Source organism: Equus caballus, chromosome 14 (assembly GCF_041296265.1).
Source record: "Equus caballus isolate H_3958 breed thoroughbred chromosome 14, TB-T2T, whole genome shotgun sequence".
Classification (NCBI taxonomy): domain Eukaryota; kingdom Metazoa; phylum Chordata; class Mammalia; order Perissodactyla; family Equidae; genus Equus; species Equus caballus.
In genome coordinates this window covers 21,459,615-21,480,462 of record NC_091697.1, presented here as the reverse complement: position 1 = coordinate 21,480,462, position 20,848 = coordinate 21,459,615, and the positions used below count along the sequence as shown (strand labels likewise).

At 37.9% G+C, this 20,848-nt stretch overlaps 1 protein-coding gene across 3 annotated transcripts in view; it reads left to right on the top strand.

Moving 5' to 3' along the window:
- Nucleotides 1-20,848, top strand: part of SIMC1 (SUMO interacting motifs containing 1) — a 92,045-nt gene that overhangs the window by 55,201 nt on the left and 15,996 nt on the right. For all 3 annotated transcript variants that reach the window (XR_002799508.2, XM_023617189.2, XM_023617191.2), the window contains exons 5-7: nucleotides 9,296-9,450; nucleotides 14,698-14,850; nucleotides 16,710-16,838. Coding sequence is in view for 2 of the 3 variants with exons in the window: in XM_023617189.2 (XP_023472957.2) it covers nucleotides 9,296-9,450; nucleotides 14,698-14,850; nucleotides 16,710-16,838 (437 nt within the window). In the remaining variant the exon portion in view is untranslated. The remainder of the gene's footprint in view (nucleotides 1-9,295; nucleotides 9,451-14,697; nucleotides 14,851-16,709; nucleotides 16,839-20,848) is intronic.

Sequence of the window (20,848 nt, the reverse complement as noted above, 5' to 3'; positions counted from 1 at the left end):
AAAACAACAAAAATACAGAAGTAGGTCCTGAGGGCTTGGAAATGGGTAAACTAAGTGAAGAGGAGTTCAAAATAGCTATCCTCAAAATATTCAATGAAGTAAAGGGAAACAAGTCAACAAGTTCTGGAGTTACTTCACAAAAGAGATTGAAATTATAAAGAAGAATCAATTAGAAATACTAGAGATGAAAAATACAATGGATCAGATAAAACAGAATACAGATTCCCTGAATGCCCATGTAGACACCATAGAGGAGCAAATTAGCATAATCGAAGATAGACAGGCTGAATGGCTCCAGACAGACGAAGAAAGAGAACTAAGAATTTAAAAAACTGAAGAAATTCTCAGAGAAATAGCTGACTCAATGAGAAAATGCAACTTAAGAATCATCGGAATTCCTGAGGGCGTGCAAAAGGAAAATGGAGCAGAAAGTGTGCTCAACGAAATAATAGAAGAGACCTTCCCAAATCTAGGGATTGAGAGAGAAATGTGTGTGGAGGAAGCTTTCAGATCTCATACATTTGTCAATGTAAAAAGACCTACTGCAAGGCACATAGTAGTAAAAATGGCAAAAATGAAGGGCAAAGAAAGAATACTCAGTGCAGCAAGGCTGAAGAAAATAACCTACAAAGGAACCCCATCAGACTTTCAGCGGATTTCTCTACAGAAACCTTACAAGCTAGGAGAGATTGGAGTGACATATTCAAAACTTTGAAGGATAAAAATCTTCAGCCAAGAATACTCTATCCAGCAAAAATATCCTTCAGATATGAGGGAGAAATTAAATATTTTCCAGACAAACAAAAGCTAAGGGACTTCGTAGTCACACAACTTCCACTACAAGATATCCTCAAGAAGGCTCTCATACCTGAAAAAAGAAAAAAAGGGAGAAAGGGGTCACAAAACACAGAGTAGGGAGACAAATAGATTGAATCTGAATAGGATAGCAAATATTCAACTATAGCATTAGGATAAAGGGAAGGAAATCACCAAAGCAAAGACAATCTTATCACTCTAACCACAAACTCACAACACAAGTTGGAATAGGAGATGAAAATAATAATTTAGGAGGGGAGGAGGAAAGGGACTGAAACAATCTAGGCTAAGGAAGTAAGAGACCACCAGAAAATGGACTATGTTATACACGAGATTCTGAATACAAACTTCAGGGTAGCCACTAAACTAAAAAACAGAACAGAGACACAAAACATAAATAAGGAAAAATCTAAGAAACCCAGCCTAAGAAATTGCAGAAGTCAATGGGTAGGCTAAAACACACAGGAAGAGAAACAAAGGAAATGCAGGAAAACCAGAACATGAGCTACAGAATGACAGCATTAAGCTCTCATGCATCAATACTCACCCTCAATGTAAACAGATTGAACTCTCCAATAAAAAGACACAGAGTGGCAAAATGGATTAAAGAACATGATCCAACAACTTGTTGCCTCCAGGAAACACACCCCAGCTCCAAGGACAAACACAGGCTCAGAGTGAAGGAGTGGAAAACAATACTCCAAGCTAATAGCAAACAAAAGAAAGCAGGTGTCACAATACTTATATCAGACAAAACAGACTTCAAGATAAGGCAGGTAAAGAGAGACATAGAGGGCCAATATATAATGATCAAAGGGACACTTCATCAAGAAGAAATAACGCTTATAAATATCTATGCACCCAACACAGGAGCACCAAAGTTCATAAAGCAACTATTAACAAACCTAAATGAAGATATCAAAAATAACACAATAATAGTAGGGGACCTCAACAGCCCACTCACATCAATGGACAGATCATCCAGACAGAAAATCAACAAAGAAAAGTGGAGCTAAACAAAAAACTAAAACAGTTGGACTTAATAGACATATATAGAACACTTCATCCAAAAACAGCAGAATACACATTCTTCTCAAGCATGCATGTAACATTCTCAAGTATAGACCATATGTTGGGAAACAAGGCAAGCCTCTACAAATTTAAAAAAATTGAAATAATAACAAGCATCTTCTCCAATCATAATGCTGTAAAGCTAGAAATTAATTACAAGAAAAAAGCTGAGACAGTCACAAAGATGTGGAGACTAAACAATATGCTATTGAACAAGCAATGGATCATTGAAGAAATTAAGGAAGAAATAAAAAAATACCTGGAGGCAAATGAAAATGATAACATACCATACCAACTCATACGGGATGCAGCAAAAGTTGTATTAAGAGGAAAATTCATCGCAATTCAGGCACATCTTAACAAACAAGAAAAATCCCAAATAAGCAATCTTACTACACCTAACTGAGAAAGAAGAACAAACAAAGCCAAAAGTCAGCAGAAGGAGAGAAATAATAAAAATCAGAGCAAAAATAAATGCTATTGAAGCAAAAAAGGCAGTAGAAAGGATCAATGAAACAAAGAGCTGGTTCTTTGAGAAGATAAATAAAATTAACAAACCCCTAGCCAGACTTACAAAGAAAAAAGAGAGTAAGCTGAAATAAACAAAATCAGAAATGAAAGAGGAGAAATAACAACAGACTCCGCAGAAATACAATGGATTATAAGAGAATACTACAAAAACTATATGCCAGCAGAATGGATAACCTAGAGGAAATGGATAAATTCTTGGACTCCTACAATCTCCCAAAGTTCACTCAAGAAGAAGCAGACAATTTGAACAGGCCAATCACAAGGAAAGAGATTGAAACAGCCATCAAAAGCATCCCAAAGAATAAAACCCCAGGACCAGATGGCTTTCCTGGGGAATTCTACCAAACTTTCAGAGAGGATTTAATACCTATCCTTTTCAAGCTATTCCAAAAAACTAGGGAGGATGGAACACTTCCTCACACATTCTACGAGGCCAGCCAACATCACGCTGATACCAAAACCTGACAAGGACAGCACGAGAAAGGAGAACTACAGGCCAATATCACTGATGAACATAGATGCAAAAATTCTCAACAAAATTTTGGCAACCCGAATACAGCAATTCATCAAAGGGATCGTACATCATGATCAAGTGGGATTCATACCAGGGACACAGGGATGGTTCAACATCCACAAATCAATCAACGTGATACAGCACATCAACAAACTGAGGAATAAAAACCATGTGATCATCTCAATAGATGCAGAGAAAGCATTTGACAAGATCCAACAGCCATTTATGATAAAAACTCTGAACAAAATGGGGATAGAAGGGAACTACCTCAACATAATAAAGGCCGCATATGACAAACCCACAGTCAACATCATTCTCAATGGGCAAAAACTGAGCGCCATCCCCCTAAGAACAGGAAGAAGACAAGGTTGCCCTCTATCACCACTCTTATTTAACATAGTACTGGAGGTCCTGGCCAGAGCAATCAGGCAAGAAAAAGGAATAAAAGGAATCCAAATAGGGTGGGAAGAAGTGAAACTCTCGCTGTTTGCAGACAACATGATCTTATATATAGAAAATCCCAAAGAATCCATTGGAAAACTTTTGGAAGTAATCAACAACTACAGCAAAGTTGCAGGGTATAAAATCAATTTACGTAAATCAGTAGCATTTCTATATTCTAATAACGAACTAACAGAAAAAGAACTCAAGAACACAATACCATTCACAATCGCAACAAAAAGAATAAAATACCTCGGGGTGAATTTAACTAAGGAAGTGAAAGACCTATAAGATGAAAATTACAAGACTTTTCTGATAGAAATGGATGACGACATAAAGAGATGGAAAGACATTCCATGCACATGGATTGGAAGAATAAACATAGTTAAAATGCCCATTCTACCTAAAGCAATCTACAGATTCAACACCATCCCAATCAGAATCCCAATGACATTCTTTACAGAAGTAGAACAAAGAATCCAAACATTCATATGGGGCAACCAAAGACCCTGAGAAAAAAGAACAAAGCTGCAGGCATCACAATCCCTAACTTCAAGGCATACTACAAAGCTACAGGAATCAAAACAGCATGGTACTGGTACAAAAACAGATGCACAGATCAATGGAACAGAATTGAAAGCCCAGAAATAAAACCACACATCTATGGACAGCTAATCTTCGACAAAGGAGCTGAGGGCATACAATGGAGGAAAGAAAGTCTCTTCAACAAATGGTGCTGGGAAAACTGGAGAGCCACATGTAAAAGAATGAAAATTGACCATTCTTTTTCACCATTCACCAAAATAAACTCAAAGTGGATCAAAGACCTAAAGCTGAGACCTGAAACCATAAGTCTTCTAGAAGAAAATGTAGGCAGTACACTCTTTGACATCAGTATTAAAAGGATCTTTTTGGACACCATGTCTTCTCAGACAAGAGAAACAATAGAAAGAATAAACAAATGGGACTTCATCAGACTAAAGAGTTTCTTCAAGGCGAGGGAAAACAGGATTGAAACAAAAAAACAACCCACTAACTGGGAAAAAATATTTGCAAGTAATACATCTGACAAAGGCTTAATATCCATAATATATAAAGAACTCACACAACTCAAAAACAAAAAATTAAACAACCCAATCAAAAAATGGGCAGGAGACATGAACAGACATTTCTCCAAAGAAGATATACGGATGGCCAATAGGCACATGAAAAGATGTTCATCATTGCTGATCATCAGGGAAAGGCAAATCAAAACCACACTAAGATATCACCTTACACCCCTTAGAATGACAAAAATATCTAAAACTAATAGTAACAAATGTTGGAGAGGTTGTGGAGAAAAAGGAACCCTCATACACTGCTGGTGGGAATGCAAACTATGGAAAACAGTATGGAGATTCTTCAAAAAATTAAAAATAGAACTACCATATGATCCAGCTATTCCACTACTGTATATCTAGCCAGAGAGCTTGAAGTCAGCAATTGCAAAAGCCCTATGCACTCCAATGTTTATTGCAGCATTATTTACAATCACCAAGATGTGGAAGCAACCTAAGTGCCCATCAACAGATGATTGGATAAAGAAGATGTGGTATATATATACAATGGAATACTACTCAGCCGTAAAAAAGAACAAAATCGTCCCATTTGCAACAACATGGATGGACCTTGAGGGAATTATGTTAAGTGAAATAAGCCAGATAGAAAAGGACAATCTCTGTATGACTCTACTCATATGAGGAATTTAAACCTGTGGACAAAGAGAACAGATTAGTGGCTACCAGGGGAAAGGTGGGGTGGAGGGATGGGCACAAAGGGTGAAGGGTTGCACCTACAACACGACTGACAGGCAATAATGTACAACTGAAATTTCACAAGATTGTAACCTATCATTAACTCAATAAAACATTTTTTAAAAAAAGTGTAGTACTCTCATAAAGAAGACACATAGACATATGGAATAGAATAGAGATCCCAGAAATAAAACTTTGTTAATATGGTCAAGTGATGTTTATCAAAGATGCTAAGACTATTCAATGGGGAAAGGATAGTCTCTTCAATAAATGGTGTTGGGAAAACTGGATATCCACGTGCAAAAGAATGAAGTCGGACCCTTACCAGAACTATAACAAAAATTAACTCAAAATCGATCAAAGATCTAAATAGAAGACCCCAAAATACTAAACTCTTAGGAGAAAACATAGGGGGAAATCTTCATGACATTGGATTTGGCATTGATTTCTCTGATATGACATCAAAGGCACAGGCAAAAAAATAGACGGATGGGACTACATCAAAGATAAAAATTTCTGAGCATCAAAGGACACAATCAAGAGTGAGAAGACAATCTGAGGAATGAGAGAAAATTTTTTTAAATCATATATCTGATAAGGAGTTAATATCCAGACTATATAAAGAACTCCTACAACTCAACAACAACAACAACAAAAACCCTGATTTTAAAGAAAACAGAGGACTTGAATAGACATTTCTCCAAAGATGATATACAAATGGCCAAGAAGCATATGAAAAGATGCTCAAGGGGCCAGCTCAGTGGTTTAGTGGTTAAGTTTCCATGCTCTGCTTCCAATCTTGGGTTTGCAGGTGCAGACCTATGCACCACTCATCAAGCCAGACTGAGGTGCCATCCCACATACAAAATAGAGAAAGATTGGCACATATGTTAGCTCAGCGACCATCTTTTTCAAGCAAAAAGAAGATTGGCAACAGATGTTAGCTCAGGGCCAATCTTCCTCACAGAAAGAAAGAAAGAAAGAAAGATGCTCAACATCACTCATCATTAGAGAAATGTAAATCAAAACCACAATGACATATCACCTCACACCCATGAGGATGGCTACTATAAAAAAGAAATTTTTTTTTTAACAAAATAAGTAGTGACAAGGATGTGGAGAAATTAGAACCCTTGTCCACTGTGGGTAGAATTGTAAAATGGTGTAATCACTGTGGAAAACTGTATGGTGTTTCCTCAAAAAATTGAAAATAGAATTACCATATGATCCAGCAATCCCAGTTCTGGGTAGATATGCAAAAGACTCGAAAGCAAGGTCTGGAAGAGATCTTTGCACACCCCTGTTCATAGCAGCAGTATTCACAATAGCAAAGAGGTGGAAGCAACCCAAGTGTCCATCACCAGATGACTGGATGAACAAAATGTGATATATATATATATATTTATACAATGGAATATTAATTCTGCTTTAAATAGGGAGGAAATCCTCTATATGCTACAACATGGATGGTAGCTTAATGAGGACATTGTACTAAGTAAAATAGATCAGTCACAAAAAGGAAAATACGGTATAATTTGACTTACATGAGGTATCTACAGTAGTCAGATTCATAGAAACAGCAAATAGAATGTTGGTTACAAGGGGGAAATGGGGAGTTATTGTTCAGTGTGCATAGAGTTTCAGTTTTGCGAGATGGAAAAGTTCTGGAGATCTGTTACACAACAGCATGGATATACTTAACACTACTGAACTGTACACTTAAAAATGGTTAAGAGGATAAATTTGATGTTACGGAGTTTTTACCACGACTAAAATTTTTTTTAAAAAGGAAAGAAACCGGGCAACAACAAATGTTGGCAAGAATGTGGAGATACAGGAAATTTCATACATTGCTGGTAGGAATGTAAATGGTACAGCCACTTTGGAAAACAGTTTGGCAGTTTCTTTAAAAAATTAAACATAAACTCATCATGTGACCCAGCTATTTCACTTCCAGATATCAACCCAAGGAAAGAAAACATATGGCTAGGAAGGACTTGCACGTGAATGTCATAGCAGCATTATTCATCATAGCCAAAAAGTGGAAACAACCCAAGTGTCCATCAACTGTTGGGTCGATAAACAAAATGTGCTATGTCCACATATGGAATGCTATTCAGTAATAAAAAGTAATGAGCTACTGATGCATGCTATGGCACAGATGAACCTCAAAAAACATTAAGCTAAGTAAAAGGAAATCACACATATAAGGTCACATATTGTATAATTTTATATATATGAAATGTCCAGAAAGGCAACGCAAGAGAGCCAGAAAGTAGATGAGTAGTTGTCTGGGGCAGGGGGTGGGAGTGAGAATTAGCTTAAACAGGCATGAGGGATCTTGTTTCAGTGATGAAGATGTTCTAAAAATTGGTTATGGTGATGGTTGCCGAACTTGATAAATTTACAACTTATTTAAAATGAGTGAATTTTATGGTTTGTCAATAAAGTTGTTTTAAAAAATATAAAAAAAACAATTTGGGAAAGAAGGGTATTCTCAAGAGTCAGCACCATTCTTGAGTTGAAAGAAGTGATAATGGCAGGCAATGTAGGGAGAAAATCTTTAAAAAAGAAACTTTAAGAAAATCAAAACCTTCAGAAGAAAGGAATGATTTTCTTGGAGTTCGAGTGTAGTAAATAGTTTTAACATAGTCCTCATACTGTAAACACTAGTTATATTTAGAATCAACTTATATACAAAGCCTAGAAGACAATTTTATTAGCCTTGACAATGGAAAATGGAAAAGTATGGAGGATAAAGATTGGGAGATGAAAAGGGATAGGATCTCTGAGAATAGTAGGGCTGTTATAACATCCATTCTTACAAAGTGGGGAGTCAAGAGATACTGTCTGTAGATGATGGAATATAAATTGAGATACAGTTATTTTAGGAAGAGGAGAAGTGAAAAGTGGCATAGGCGAGTTAAATCTTTAGCATAGCAGAAACTAATAAATAATATCTGAAGTTGATAAATCAAGAAATAGTGAAAAGAGCTCATTTTTTTAGAGGTGTTTAGGGTAACCTTCAGAAGAAAGAGTTAAAAATTATTTCCTCTAGGGTACTGGAGGGGACAAGTTGTAGTGGAGAGTGGGGTCAGTGGAAGCTTTCTTTCATCGTAAATGCAGCACAAGTACTTGATTTTTAAAATCATTTTTATCAATTAATAAGGATTAGAGAAAAAAATATACACATTTGGAAGACAAAGATAATCCCATCCCCATCTCCTCCCAAAAAAGAAAGATAGAAATGAGTTGTCATTCTTTTCCCTGCTGACTAAACCGTACCCTGGTCTGTGAGTTTATGTTCCCGGAGAATATGCCTACCCCCTGGTGTTTGAAAAGTTCCTACAGAATCCAGAAATGGTTTGGTGCCTTTCTTTCTTTGAAGTTTCAAAGCCTGAGCTCCTGGGCCTGGATCCTAGCATTTGTCTCCCAGTAAAGGGAAACCAACAAACTGTGCCTGCCTGCTGAGTACAGGTCCTTATACTGGCTTTGGTAAGGTTAGAGTTATCACCACGTAAATTACAAGGACGCAAGCCTCAGGGGGGTAAGTTAAGTAAAGGATGGAGCTGGGTTTAAAACAAAGAAAGATAAATAAATAAGGTCTGTGTACCACCAAAGCCCATGCTCTTTGTCTGTGTCACTTGGGCTTTAATAAGTTAAAATCATTTCACCTGTAACAGGAAACCCAATTCAGACTTGCTTAAACAATAAGGATATGCATCAGCTCACATTACTAGAAGTTCAAGCAGTGGGGTGCTCATCATGGTTGCTTGATCTAGCAGCTCAGCAGTCATGTGGGAACCAGTTTCTGTCTCTCTGTTCTGATATCCACAGTTTGGGGTTTATCCTGAGACTGAGAGTCAGGTTCAGTGAGAGACACTGACTGCCCATGGCTGTCTCTTAAAATCAGGATGTCTACAGTTTTGAGCTTCCAGGCTCTAGGATTGCCCAGTTTGCCCTCTTTTGTAATGACCTAAACTGCCTGCTCTCTCCCAGGAGCCTCCCTTTTAGGTACAGACACACTCATTGACTCATAGCCTTCCTTTGGACTTAGTATTTATGAGAGCCCAATGCTCACTGTCATCCAGGAGATTAAGAGAAATAATCCTCATTTTTTCTCCCACAGGGACAAAATCTGCCTGGGCGTGTCCTTTTTCTGCGTTATGTAGTACAGACCCTGGAAGATGACTTCCAGCAGACCCTGAGGAAGCAACGACAGCACCTGCAGCAATCCATTGCAAGCACTGTGCTGTCCTGTGATAAGCAGCCGCACAATGTGAGGTAACCAGCCACGTGAGCCCTGGGATGACAAGAGGTAGGGCCATAGGTAGGCAGCTACTTAAGGCCAGAGAACATCGTGTGGATGAGATTTTCTAGTCACTGAACAGTGTAACAGGGATAGATAGTAGACTATAGACAATCCTAAAAGAAAACTGCTCTGTACCAACTATGTGTCAGCACCATAGCTTATGTGGTTTTTCTCTCAAGACCATCAGACTTCCTTTAATCTATTTCACTATTGTCCAGACAACCTCATGAAATCCAGGGGGAAACCTTAACTTGTGTAAAACTTTTCACAGCTTTTTTAAACCCAGATTTATTTCCATTCCCTGGAGTAACTCAAGATAAATCTCATTTGTCACTACTACTTTGTGAAAAGTAATACATATTATCATAATAAGTTATGTGGCTGACAGGAGGTACAAGATGGTAGCAAGCTTGTGTTCTTGGTTTGTTGAATCAGGGCCAGAACTTGTGGAAGCTCCAGAGCGGGGAACTACCATATCCTATACCAAGGGGAAAAAATGTGATTTCTAGGGTAGGCATCTCAGGCTGGAATTTTCCTCCTGGAACTACAACACTTGTCTTTTTTTGGAAATGATTCTCACCGGGCTAGTATACCAGCATACCTTTTTTCAGAACATCGTTGAAATTCTCCCACTCATATTTACATTTTTGTATGTTCTCACATATTTGTTAAGAATAGGTTTTACAGGCCAATATAGGATATTGACTGTCATAACTCCCCTAATTTTTAAAAAATGAGGAAGTTTTATTATGTTTTGAGCATCAGTCAGCTTTTTCCTCTTTAGTTTGAATGCCCATATCCGTTTCCCTAGATGTGGCATTTTATGTAAAATTTAAATGTTAATCAGTATAGGGGAAGGAAATCAGTAAGTAAATAGTCCACAAAGAGCACAGAATAGCATAGTTGGGTTTTAAATAGAGAAATAATTTAAATAAAGAGAGCGCAACTCCTCCAGTCAATCTGCTTTGTGAACATAGGCTTTCAATTGAATGGAAGAGGGAAGACACAAAACCCACTCAATCCAATGTCAGGTCAGTCCCTTTCATTTCCACCTCATGCTGTGAGCCTCTCACTATACAGAGTGTGATTCTTGGGTTTAAAGATAGGCATTTGTGGCCTCTAAATGCAAACCAGGTCCTCCATTTTGTGCTTTATCAATGAAAAAAATTAGCTGTTCCAGATGGAGGGAAAACCAGCTATCTTTGATTCAGTAAGAGATGGATATTAGATTGTGGTTGTAGTTACAAAGGTGTATGCATATATTTATCAAAACTCATCAAACAAAAACCTGTGTACAATTTATTGTATATAAATTATACCTCAGGGGCCGGCCCAGTGGCACAGCGGTTAAGTGCGCACGTTCCACTTCAGCAGCCCGGGGTTCGCTGGTTCGGATCCCAGATGCAGACATGACACTGCTTGGGAAGCCATGCTGTGGTAGGCATCCCACGTATAAAGTAGAGGAAGCTGGGCACAGATGTTAGCTCAGGGCCAACCTTCCTCAGCAGAAAGAGGAGGATTGGCAGCAGTCAGCTCAGGGCTAATCTTCCTGAAAAAAAAAAAAAACTTTAAAAAAAATAAATTATACCTCAAAGATAAGTTTTTAAAAAGAGAGAGAGATGGTAAGTCAGTCTCCATATGACCCCTTCTTAAGGGATTTTCTTTTCTCTTTTAACTATGCATACAAAGAGTAGACTAGTTCTGCAAGATTTAAATACACGAGTCCCCAGGTCCCCTCACCCTTTCCCACAGGGGTAACTACTTTCAACTCTTATTTAAGTGATTCTTTGGATATTTACCTTTGTATGGCTAAATAACATGCCTGTGTTGCTAATTCTTGATTTTTCGTTATTAGCTACTATCTGTTGACATCCCACATGAAGATGAAGAGTTAGCTCTTCTTCCTCCCTACCTCTTCCCTCACATACACACATTTCCTAACTCCCATACCAACTAATATAGTTATATCATAACTTTTTTTAGATCAGTATTCAATGTTTCTATTACTATGACTAGCCAAGGCCTGGTGGTCTAGTGGTTAAGATTCGGCCCTCTCACTGCCAAGGCCTGGGTCCCTTTTGGGGCAGGAACCACACCATCCATCTGTTGGTTGTCATTCTGTGGTGGCTGTGTGTTGCTGTGATGCTGACAGCTGTGCCACTGTATTTCAAATAGCAGCAGGGTCACCCATAGTGAACAGGTTTCAGTGGATCTTCCAGACTGAGACAGACTAGGAAGAAGGACCTGGCAACCACTTCAGAAAAAATTGGCCATGAAAACACTATGAATAGCAGCAGAGAATTGTCTGATACAGCACCGGAAGGTGAGATGATGGCACAAAAAGACCAGACAGGGTTCTGTTCTACTGTACGCAGGATCACTAGGAGTTGGAATTGACTAAACAGCACTAACAACAAATTACTGTAACTATATATGCTAGTAAATGTTGAGCCAATTACTAAACTGTGATTACTTTTCCTTTCACTCATACCTTTTTGTTTTCCTTAGAGTTAATAATTGCCTAATTTTTAGTTTCCTTGTATTCTTTGTGCACATTGGAAATAAACCCCAAATTCTCTGCTATTTGATCTAAATCTCCCCTCAAGATATTTATTTGGACTGAGTAGTCTTATCAGTTTCCTCTTCTTTAAGATCTGTGGTGGAACACTTGACCTTCTTCAGTCTGGTTTGGTGACCCCCATCTCTATCATAAATGTGAGAATTCCCTTCACCTGTTTCCAATGTTGGATCTCTTGTTTGTTTTTTTGTCCTACATCTTCTCTTTCTTGGTTTACTCTCTCATTTTGATGGATTAGTCTCTCCAGTAGCTTCTTAGAAAAGTGTGTGCCTAGTAAAACTTTTGAGATCTTCTATATCTGAAATTATCTTTATCTTCCCACACATTGATAACTGAGTATAGATATTTAGGTTAGAAATAACTTTACTACAAAACATTGAAGGAAATCTTCCATTATCTTCTAACTTCCAGAATTGTTAAGTAAGAAGTCATAAGCTACTTTGATTACTGATTCTTTGTATGTGCTGTGGTTTTTTCCTCTAGAAGTTTATAGAATCCTCTTTTTGCCCAGTAGGCCTGTTGTAGGTCTATATTCATCCATTGTGCTGGCCATTCAGTGGGTCATTTCAATCTAGAAACATGTCCTTCATTCCTGGAAGATAGAGTTTTCATTTCTGTCTTCATGTTTTTGATTTCTAAGATCTTTTACTTTTTTGTCTAAATATTCGTTTTTAAAATTAATAAATAGCGTTCTGTTCTTGTTTTCTTTTTTCACGGGTCCGTATCTTCTCATATCTTTGATGATACTAATGAAAGCTTTTGTTTTTGTTTATTCTCTGCATAATGTCTGTTTTTTCCAAGTTGCATTTTTAGGAGGAGAGGAGGGTTGCTTTTGACTGTTTTGGTCTTTATCTCTCATGTTAGAATATTTCCATAGATGTCTGGTAAACCTTGCTAGTCTATCCTTGCTTAAGGGTTAGAGACTCAAAAGCTGATGGAAGCTCTGAGTACCTGGGAGGACTTGTCGTTTTTGAACTTCCCTGTAGGTAGAACTGGCTGCCCATTTCTTAGAAAATGCCTTGTCATTGTCTTTAAATCTTTCCTCTTGGGCTGAATGGGTTTTCCAGAGAAGACTTCCAATCTCCTACGTGAAGAATAAAGACTGGATGCCAGGCTTTTGGAAGGCAGGTGTGGGAAGATGGCAAGGGTCTCTGCCTTCAGCATGCGTATGTCCCCCCGGGCCCCTGTTTTTGCTTCGGTGCCTTTGCCTCCTAGCTGTGTCTGGTATCCCAGTCCGGAGACCCTCTGCTTTACCTCTCCACAAAGTTAACCTGTAGTCTGCAGAGTTGAGGAAGACAATCTAGGGATCTAAGATTTTTTTTAAACAGCTTATAAGCCATCCTGCTTATTCTAACTTAACCCCTTTCACCCTCACTTCAGAGAAACCTTGTACTGCTATTTGCAAAGCTTATTGAAGATTCTGGGTTTTTTTCTTTTTTGGTAAATAGGATTGCTCTTTTCATCTGCTGGCTTAGGATTCAGCTTTCTCAATCCTGCTAAATCAGTTAAAATGTATCCCTTTGCCAAAGTAAGGACTTAGATTAAACATCATCCTTGAAACATGACACACTTGCTAATAATTTATTCACTTGTTAATTGCTCACTTTTGATTTTGTAATCAGCCGTCTCTTAACCTACCCTCCAAATCAAAGGCTGCCACCTTAACAATTACCTACATCTATCCACACATCCATCCCCCATTACCTACTTTTGTGCCTTCCTACACCCAAAGTAATCAGCATCCTGAATGTTCATCATTTCCTTTCCCTTTTGTGTAGTTTTGTTGCATCTATGTGTGTTCCTATAAAGTGTATATTTTTATTTTTGTTCCTTTTAGCTCTATATAAAAGGGCATCATGCTGTATGTAATCTCTTGGGACTTTTATTTTTCATTTAATCAGGTAGAATACTAAGATTTGTCCATATTGTTACCTATCACTGTAGCTTATCCATTTTCACTACTATGTAATATTCTATTTTTTTAATATACTTCATTTTCCTTCTAGCTTCCAAAATTTTACTGTTGTTATCTCCCCTTTTTTTCTCCCCTTCCTTGTGGATTTTTTTTAAATATTATTTACTGTAGTATTAGTGGAATTTTAGGAGGGAACAAAATTACATGTGTGTATTCAATCCACCATTTTTACCTGAGTTACCTAAGTGATTGTCAGAAGTAATTTTGACAATATTAAATATTTTTACCTTCCTAACTTTTAGAGCCTATACCCTGTATAAAGTATGACACCACTGCACATATTCTAAACCCTGGTTATTAGCATTAATAGATGACATCTAATATTAGAAAACCAACAAGGATGTCTGTTGTCATCCAGTCACACTTTCCACCTGGTCAAGGAGTGTTCCAATCAGGAAGCCACAGGTAGTGCTTTTTGACCTCAGAGGTACCTTTCAATTATAACTCAAAGGAAAATGTTGATATTTAGTTAGCTTTTGTGACCTTATTACAACTAAATGTGAGATTTCCATTAGAGTTGTTTAAGTATTGAAAATAGCCTAAGGGCCCCCTTTTTGCCTTTGGGGAAATCTAGGGGTCTAGGAGCCCAGGTTAAGGCTGCAGCTCAGAGCACCATGCAATAAGACAAGGTTGAACGTTCTCTTTCTTATCTTTTTTCCATTGCAGGGATGTTATCAAGTGGTTGGTCAAAGCGGTAACTGAAGACGGATTAACTCAGCTCCCAAATGGGAATCAAACCTCTTCAGGAACAGGAATCTTGAGGGGCAGCAGTAGCCACCCTTCTCCCCCGCCGGCCCTGACAAAGAACACCAATCAGCTGTAAGGGGGAGGCAGCAGCCATCTTTCCTGGGCTATTGGGATTTACTGTTTCAGAGAATAGCACCACTCCCTACGAGCAGTTTCCCCAAAATTAACAAGCTCTTGTAACATAGAATGATTCTTACTAAAGGCTCTTAGTTTGACTAAAGCCTAAATTTCTAATTCGAAAGGTAAAACAAAAGCAGATGCTTTCCCCCCTAGATAAATAGGACTTCACTAAGTGAATTCAAATTCACAAAGATGAAGTTAAACACAAGCTAGGAGACATTGCCCTCCCTTTCCTGGATTCCAAGAGACAATACAGGGTTACAGCTCCTCATCCCTTCACCTATCCTCTGACAGAAGAGAAGGAGTCATGAGTAGTGAATGTCCCAGCAGCCTTTGTCCTCAAGGACCTGTACCTCTCCTCCAGTCCTGGCAGAAGAATAGCAGTTCAGCTTGCAGGTTCCAAGCAATGGCTCAGGCCGGGGCAGGTCCCGTTACCTCAGACTGCACTGGAAAGAGATTTCTGGCATTCCTTTTATGGGGTTGAGAGTGGTCTTGGCATTTTTTGAGACATGCCAGGATTTTAGGGCTAGAATTGTCCTTACACGAGTAACCTCCTATTCTATGTCAATCATATTGTTAGAAGCCAGTAACATTTGACAGCTCAAATACAGCATTTTGCCTGAATTCACAATGCTATATTATAATTTAGTTGCACCAACCTGATTTTCATATAAGGCCTATGGGCTTTAGCTAATTTAGGAAATAACTTTGTATCTACAGAGAGAATGTTTGGGAACAATGGAGCATTTGCTTGGCAGATTGGAGGAGGCCCTAAAGTAGCATTATTCCAGAACCCCAGCATACAGACCCAAGAGAGGCAGACACTGCTCCTTCAGTGGAAGCTAATCTCATATAATAGTAGCAATCATAATAAATTTATTGTAAGTAAATATTAGTAAAAACTCAAAAGAAAGGCCTCTAAAAGTCAGCTTATTGTGATCTTAACAACAATAGATGCTACCATTGACTATTAATGAGTGCCTGTCTGCCAGGTATCTTACACAGCACTCCAACTTAATGAAATAGGTGGTTTTATTCACCCCTTTTTAGAGACGAGAAGACTTGGATTCAGAGCAGTTTAGTAATTTGTCAAAAGTTGAACAACTTGTCATTACAGAGCCGGAACCTGATGCCGAAGCACCCGGTCCACCTATTGTGTCACTGACTGCAGGTTTTCTGAAAAGCAGAACCCTTTCTTCCGTCACAAATAATCGTGTTAGAAAAGGTTGACTTCAAGCCAGTCTCACCTTTTGGAGGGGTTGCCCAGATTCCTTCTGCCACCTCAACCTGGCTCTCTTCCGCAGTTAGGTCTGATGAGAGAAAGGGTCACGTTCTCCCAGTTAAAGTTCTGAGACTGAACCCAATTGGTAAAAGATTATTGTATAGGAACCAGTAACAGGAGAAAACTACTTGGTAAATATGTATTTTCTCCTATGTCAAAGAAATTCAAATAATTATTAGTCATTCTGGACCTATTTCTTCATCTGTAAAACAGAGAAGTTATAGGTTAGATGATCCTTAAAGTTCTCTAGATCCTTAAGATTGTGTGTTTCTATTTTTGAATTTAAAAGCAGCTTGCTTTTGCAGCTCAACCCCAGGTTCTGAGAGGTTCAGATAGTATGATCTGGCAAAAGGGATTCAGGTAGGTGAAATTGCTAAATAAAAGCATGCTGATGGCTTGAGTAGTTCTCCCTGACTTAGTGTGTGCTTTCCAAGATCCTTTAGTACACTGGTGGGGACCTCCTCCCAGCCAGCAGGGTGGCTCCTTGTCAGACCCTCTCGCTCACTTGTGTTCTGTGTTCTGGACTCAGGATTGTGTGCCAGCTGCAGAGGATGCTGTCCATAGCCGTAGAGGTAGACAGGACTCCCACCTGCAGCTCCAATAAAATTGCTGAGATGATGTTTGGGTTTGTGCTGGACATTCCTGAGAGGAGTCAGAGGTGAGTCTTAGTTTTGTTTTCGTTTTTTGTTCAGGGAACATAATTTCAAAAGAAAATTCCAAATAATAGTTATATTGGGGGAAAAAGAGGTAAAGGGACAGTTCCTGTCTCTTTAACCTTTTGAAAGATAGAGGTTCTCCACTAATTGTTATTATTTGCAACTAAGGCATAATTTATTGGGAAGTGGCAGGGTATCGCAAATGGGGCCTAAATCTTCTTACTTTATCTGTTTGGCTAACAACTTGACTCATCCCTCCAGGTTCTGCTGTTAAGCACTACCTTCTTCCCTGACCCTCAACTATAGAACCTGGTGTAAATGTCTACTAAAGCCTTGATGGATGAGTGAAATGTCCAATATTAGGAGAAGAAGAGGTGACCCAGAATGAGTAAGGTTGGACCTGTAGAATGAGCTCAGGTAGTAAGAGTAAGGAATTCAGTTTCTCCAAGCATGAATTAGTAAAGCATTCTGTTAGGAGGAGATAAAGAAATAGAGTTCTTGGCCAGGACCAATGATTCCTTCTTTGAACCAGTAATTTTAGAATCCAGAGGAAGAAAAATAAATGAATGAATATGAATTCATGAACAGTTGCTGCTACAGGACCATGAGAGAGCCATTGTACCCTAGGGAAATTGACTCCATCAGCTCCGTGTCTGCTTCTTATCCCCATCCCCTAAGCTCCCAGTTGGCAGCTAAAACTGTTCTTGTACAGTTCTGGTTCCTCCATTAAAGAAAATGTTACACCAAATAGCCTTGTAATAAAGATTTAATTAAAATGCCCTGCTAAGATTAAGACAAACATTTATTGGGTCCCTACAATGTGCCAGTCATTGTCACATTATCTCATATTTCCGTGAAACTTTATAACATTATTCCTATTTAACAAATGAGAAAAATACTCAAAGTAGTGAAGTAATTTGCCCAAGATAGTACTTCTAATCAGACTCAGAATCCAAATTTAAATCCAGGATTTCTTAATCCCGATTTCAGTGTTCAAAGGAGGCAACATGTTATAGTGGTCGGACAGAAGGAAGTGTACATAAGCGCCATACTTGCTTTATCACTTTGTCAGCAGTTATTTCATTTGGGTTCAACTGGCATACCAGTCATTCGTTTGAGAGATGGGAAATCTGAGGAATGGGTAACTCAGGGACAGTGTTCTTCCTCAAGCATAAAGAGAGAGATTGGCAACAGCTGTTAGCTCAGGGCTAAATCTTCCTCACAAAAAAATAAGTAAATAAAAATAAAAAATAGGAGCAAAATTTTTATGAACTGAGTCCAAAATATATTATTAAGTAAAAAAATATATACAAAAGAGTATGCATAGTAAATATAGATATATATTTTGTAAGAAAAAAGAAATTTAAAAATATACGTGATTATGATCATTTGTGAAAAAAGAAACAAAGCTAAGATAAACCACAGACTAATCAAATTGCTTACATACAGAGGGTGGATGGCAGTGGGCTGGAAAGGAGAAAAGATGCTGGGCTGGGGTGGTCATGGTGGGGGTGGTGGTGGTGTAATACTTCCCTGAGTATATACTACTTCATATAGGAATAACTTTTAGAGCCAGATTAGTGTTTTACATACTCAAAAAAGAAAAATAAGTCAGTGCAGAAGTTGATGAAAAATGAATCAAGGGAAAGCATAACATGGAATACAAACAGACACAAATTAACCTAACTGTTTTAAATAAATAACATAACTGGGGAGGGGGAAGAGAGGGTCGGGGAGAACAAGCCCAGGTAACTTTTTTTTACTTTTTATTTTTAAATGATTATAGATTCTCAGGAATTTACAAAAACTAATACAGAGAGGCTGGATGTACCCTTCACCCTGTTTTCCCCAGTGGTTACATATTACATGACTATAGTACAATATGACAGACAGGAAATTGACATTGGTACAATCCATGGAACGTATGAAGATTTCACTCATTTTACATGCACTCATTTGTGTGTATTCTCTGCGGTGTTATCACGTGTAGACTCATGTAACCACCAGCACAATCAGATATACAGAAGAATTCCATCACCACAAGGATCCCTTGTGGTGCTATCCTTTTGTGGCCACAACCATCCATCTTCCCTAACCACTGGCAACCACTGATTTGTCCAAGTATCTTAAAACACTGTATTTGGACTAAATGCTCTCAGGCTAAAGACAAAATGAGCTGTAAATAAATATTGAACTCTAGTTAGTGGAATTCCTTTGTGCAGAGGTATGAGTTAACAATTCAAAAACTATCTTCTGTGTATTCTAAGATTAAACAAATAAATATATTGTGGATAATAAGAGCCAAATTTCTCACTGTCAGAGAAAAGAGTTACACGTGAAAAGAGGAAAGGATAGAAGGAACTCTGTGTTGCTGGATTAGAATCGGAGGCATCAGTATGAACTTGTGGTCTCTAGTAAATACAGATAGATACAGGAATAGATGTAGATGTATGAGGGTGTTTTATATATATTATATAAATGTATGTGTGTGTATTCAAACATCTTTTTCCTACCTCTGCCCACTGAGAGCATGGAAACAGTTACACTTTAGTAGCAATAAGCACACCTAGTACTCAGATCTTTGTTTCTAAATACCAGTTTACACTAAAAGGAACCAGAATTCCTTGAAGAAATGGCTGATTCCAGAGCTGACACAGGGAAAAGTACAAGATAAGTATATGATGAGTTTGGAACATCTTGTGCCAGAAAGTAAGGAAATGTTCAAAGAATGTCCAGAGCATGTCAGAAGACACAAGAGCCAGATTAAAGGGCTTCTACTGACCAAACCAGGGGTAATTTGAGTATCAAAATAAATACTGACAGTAATAGACTATAAACTTAAATAAAATAAGAATCTATGATTCTAATACTGATAGGAAGGAGAGAAAGAAGAAAGAGAAAGGACCCTCTTCCTTACAGTCAAAAGCCAACTAATAAATGTAAGAGGAAATGATGAATTTGGAAAAAATACCATAGGCAACCATCATGATAGTTATTTCAGGTATGAATGGATACTAAAATGGTGAAAGTTTGTGGAGTACTAAGATATTTGCGTACTCTCAAAAGTATATTCCTACAAAATGCTCATTAATTATAAAGAGAAAAATAATAACTTTACGATGGAGACACTGCCTTATTCAAGTGATCAAAGTTAACATCAACAATAGGACAAATTGGCATGATGTGCCTCTTGATATGATGTTCTGAAAAAAACCAAAACATTATTTTTGCAGTACTCCTGCCAAAAAATGCATAACTTCAATCTAATCATGGAGAAATAATCAGGCAAATCCCAAATGAGAAACATTCTGTGAAAAAAACTGACCTGCACTTTTCAAAAATGTCAGTGTCATGAAAGACAAAGCAAAATTGAGGAATTGCTCTAGATCAAAAGACATCAAAAGCAGACAACTGAATGCAATGTGTAATCTGGGATTTTCTTTTGCTATAAACAGCTTCATTAGGACAGTAAAATCTGATTAAAGTCTGTGGATAATCTAATGGTATTGTGTTAAGGTTAATTGCCTGATTTTGATCATTGTACTTGGGTTATCCAAAAGAATGTCCTTGTTTTTAGGAATTATACACTGAAGTATTCAGGGATAAATTGATGTCATGTATGCAACTTACTATCAAATAGTTCAGAGAAAAAAATTGAAAAGACAGAGACAAAGAGAAGGATAGAGAAAATGTGGTAAATGTTTAACATTTGAGGAATCTGAGTGAAGGGTATTAAGGGTATTTGGGAATTCTTTGTACTATTCTTGTAACTCGTATGTGAGTCTAACAAAAAAAAAATGTTTCTTGTAAACAGCATATATATCATGCACCGTAAGTGACATTTTCATCAACAACAGACCACATATATGACAGTGGTCCCATAAGATTACTGCCGTGCAGCCTAGGTGTTTAGTGGCTGTACCATCTAGTTTTGTGTAATTGCACACTATGATGTTCGTACAATAACACAATCGCCTACTGACACTTTTCTCGGAATATATCCCCACAGTTA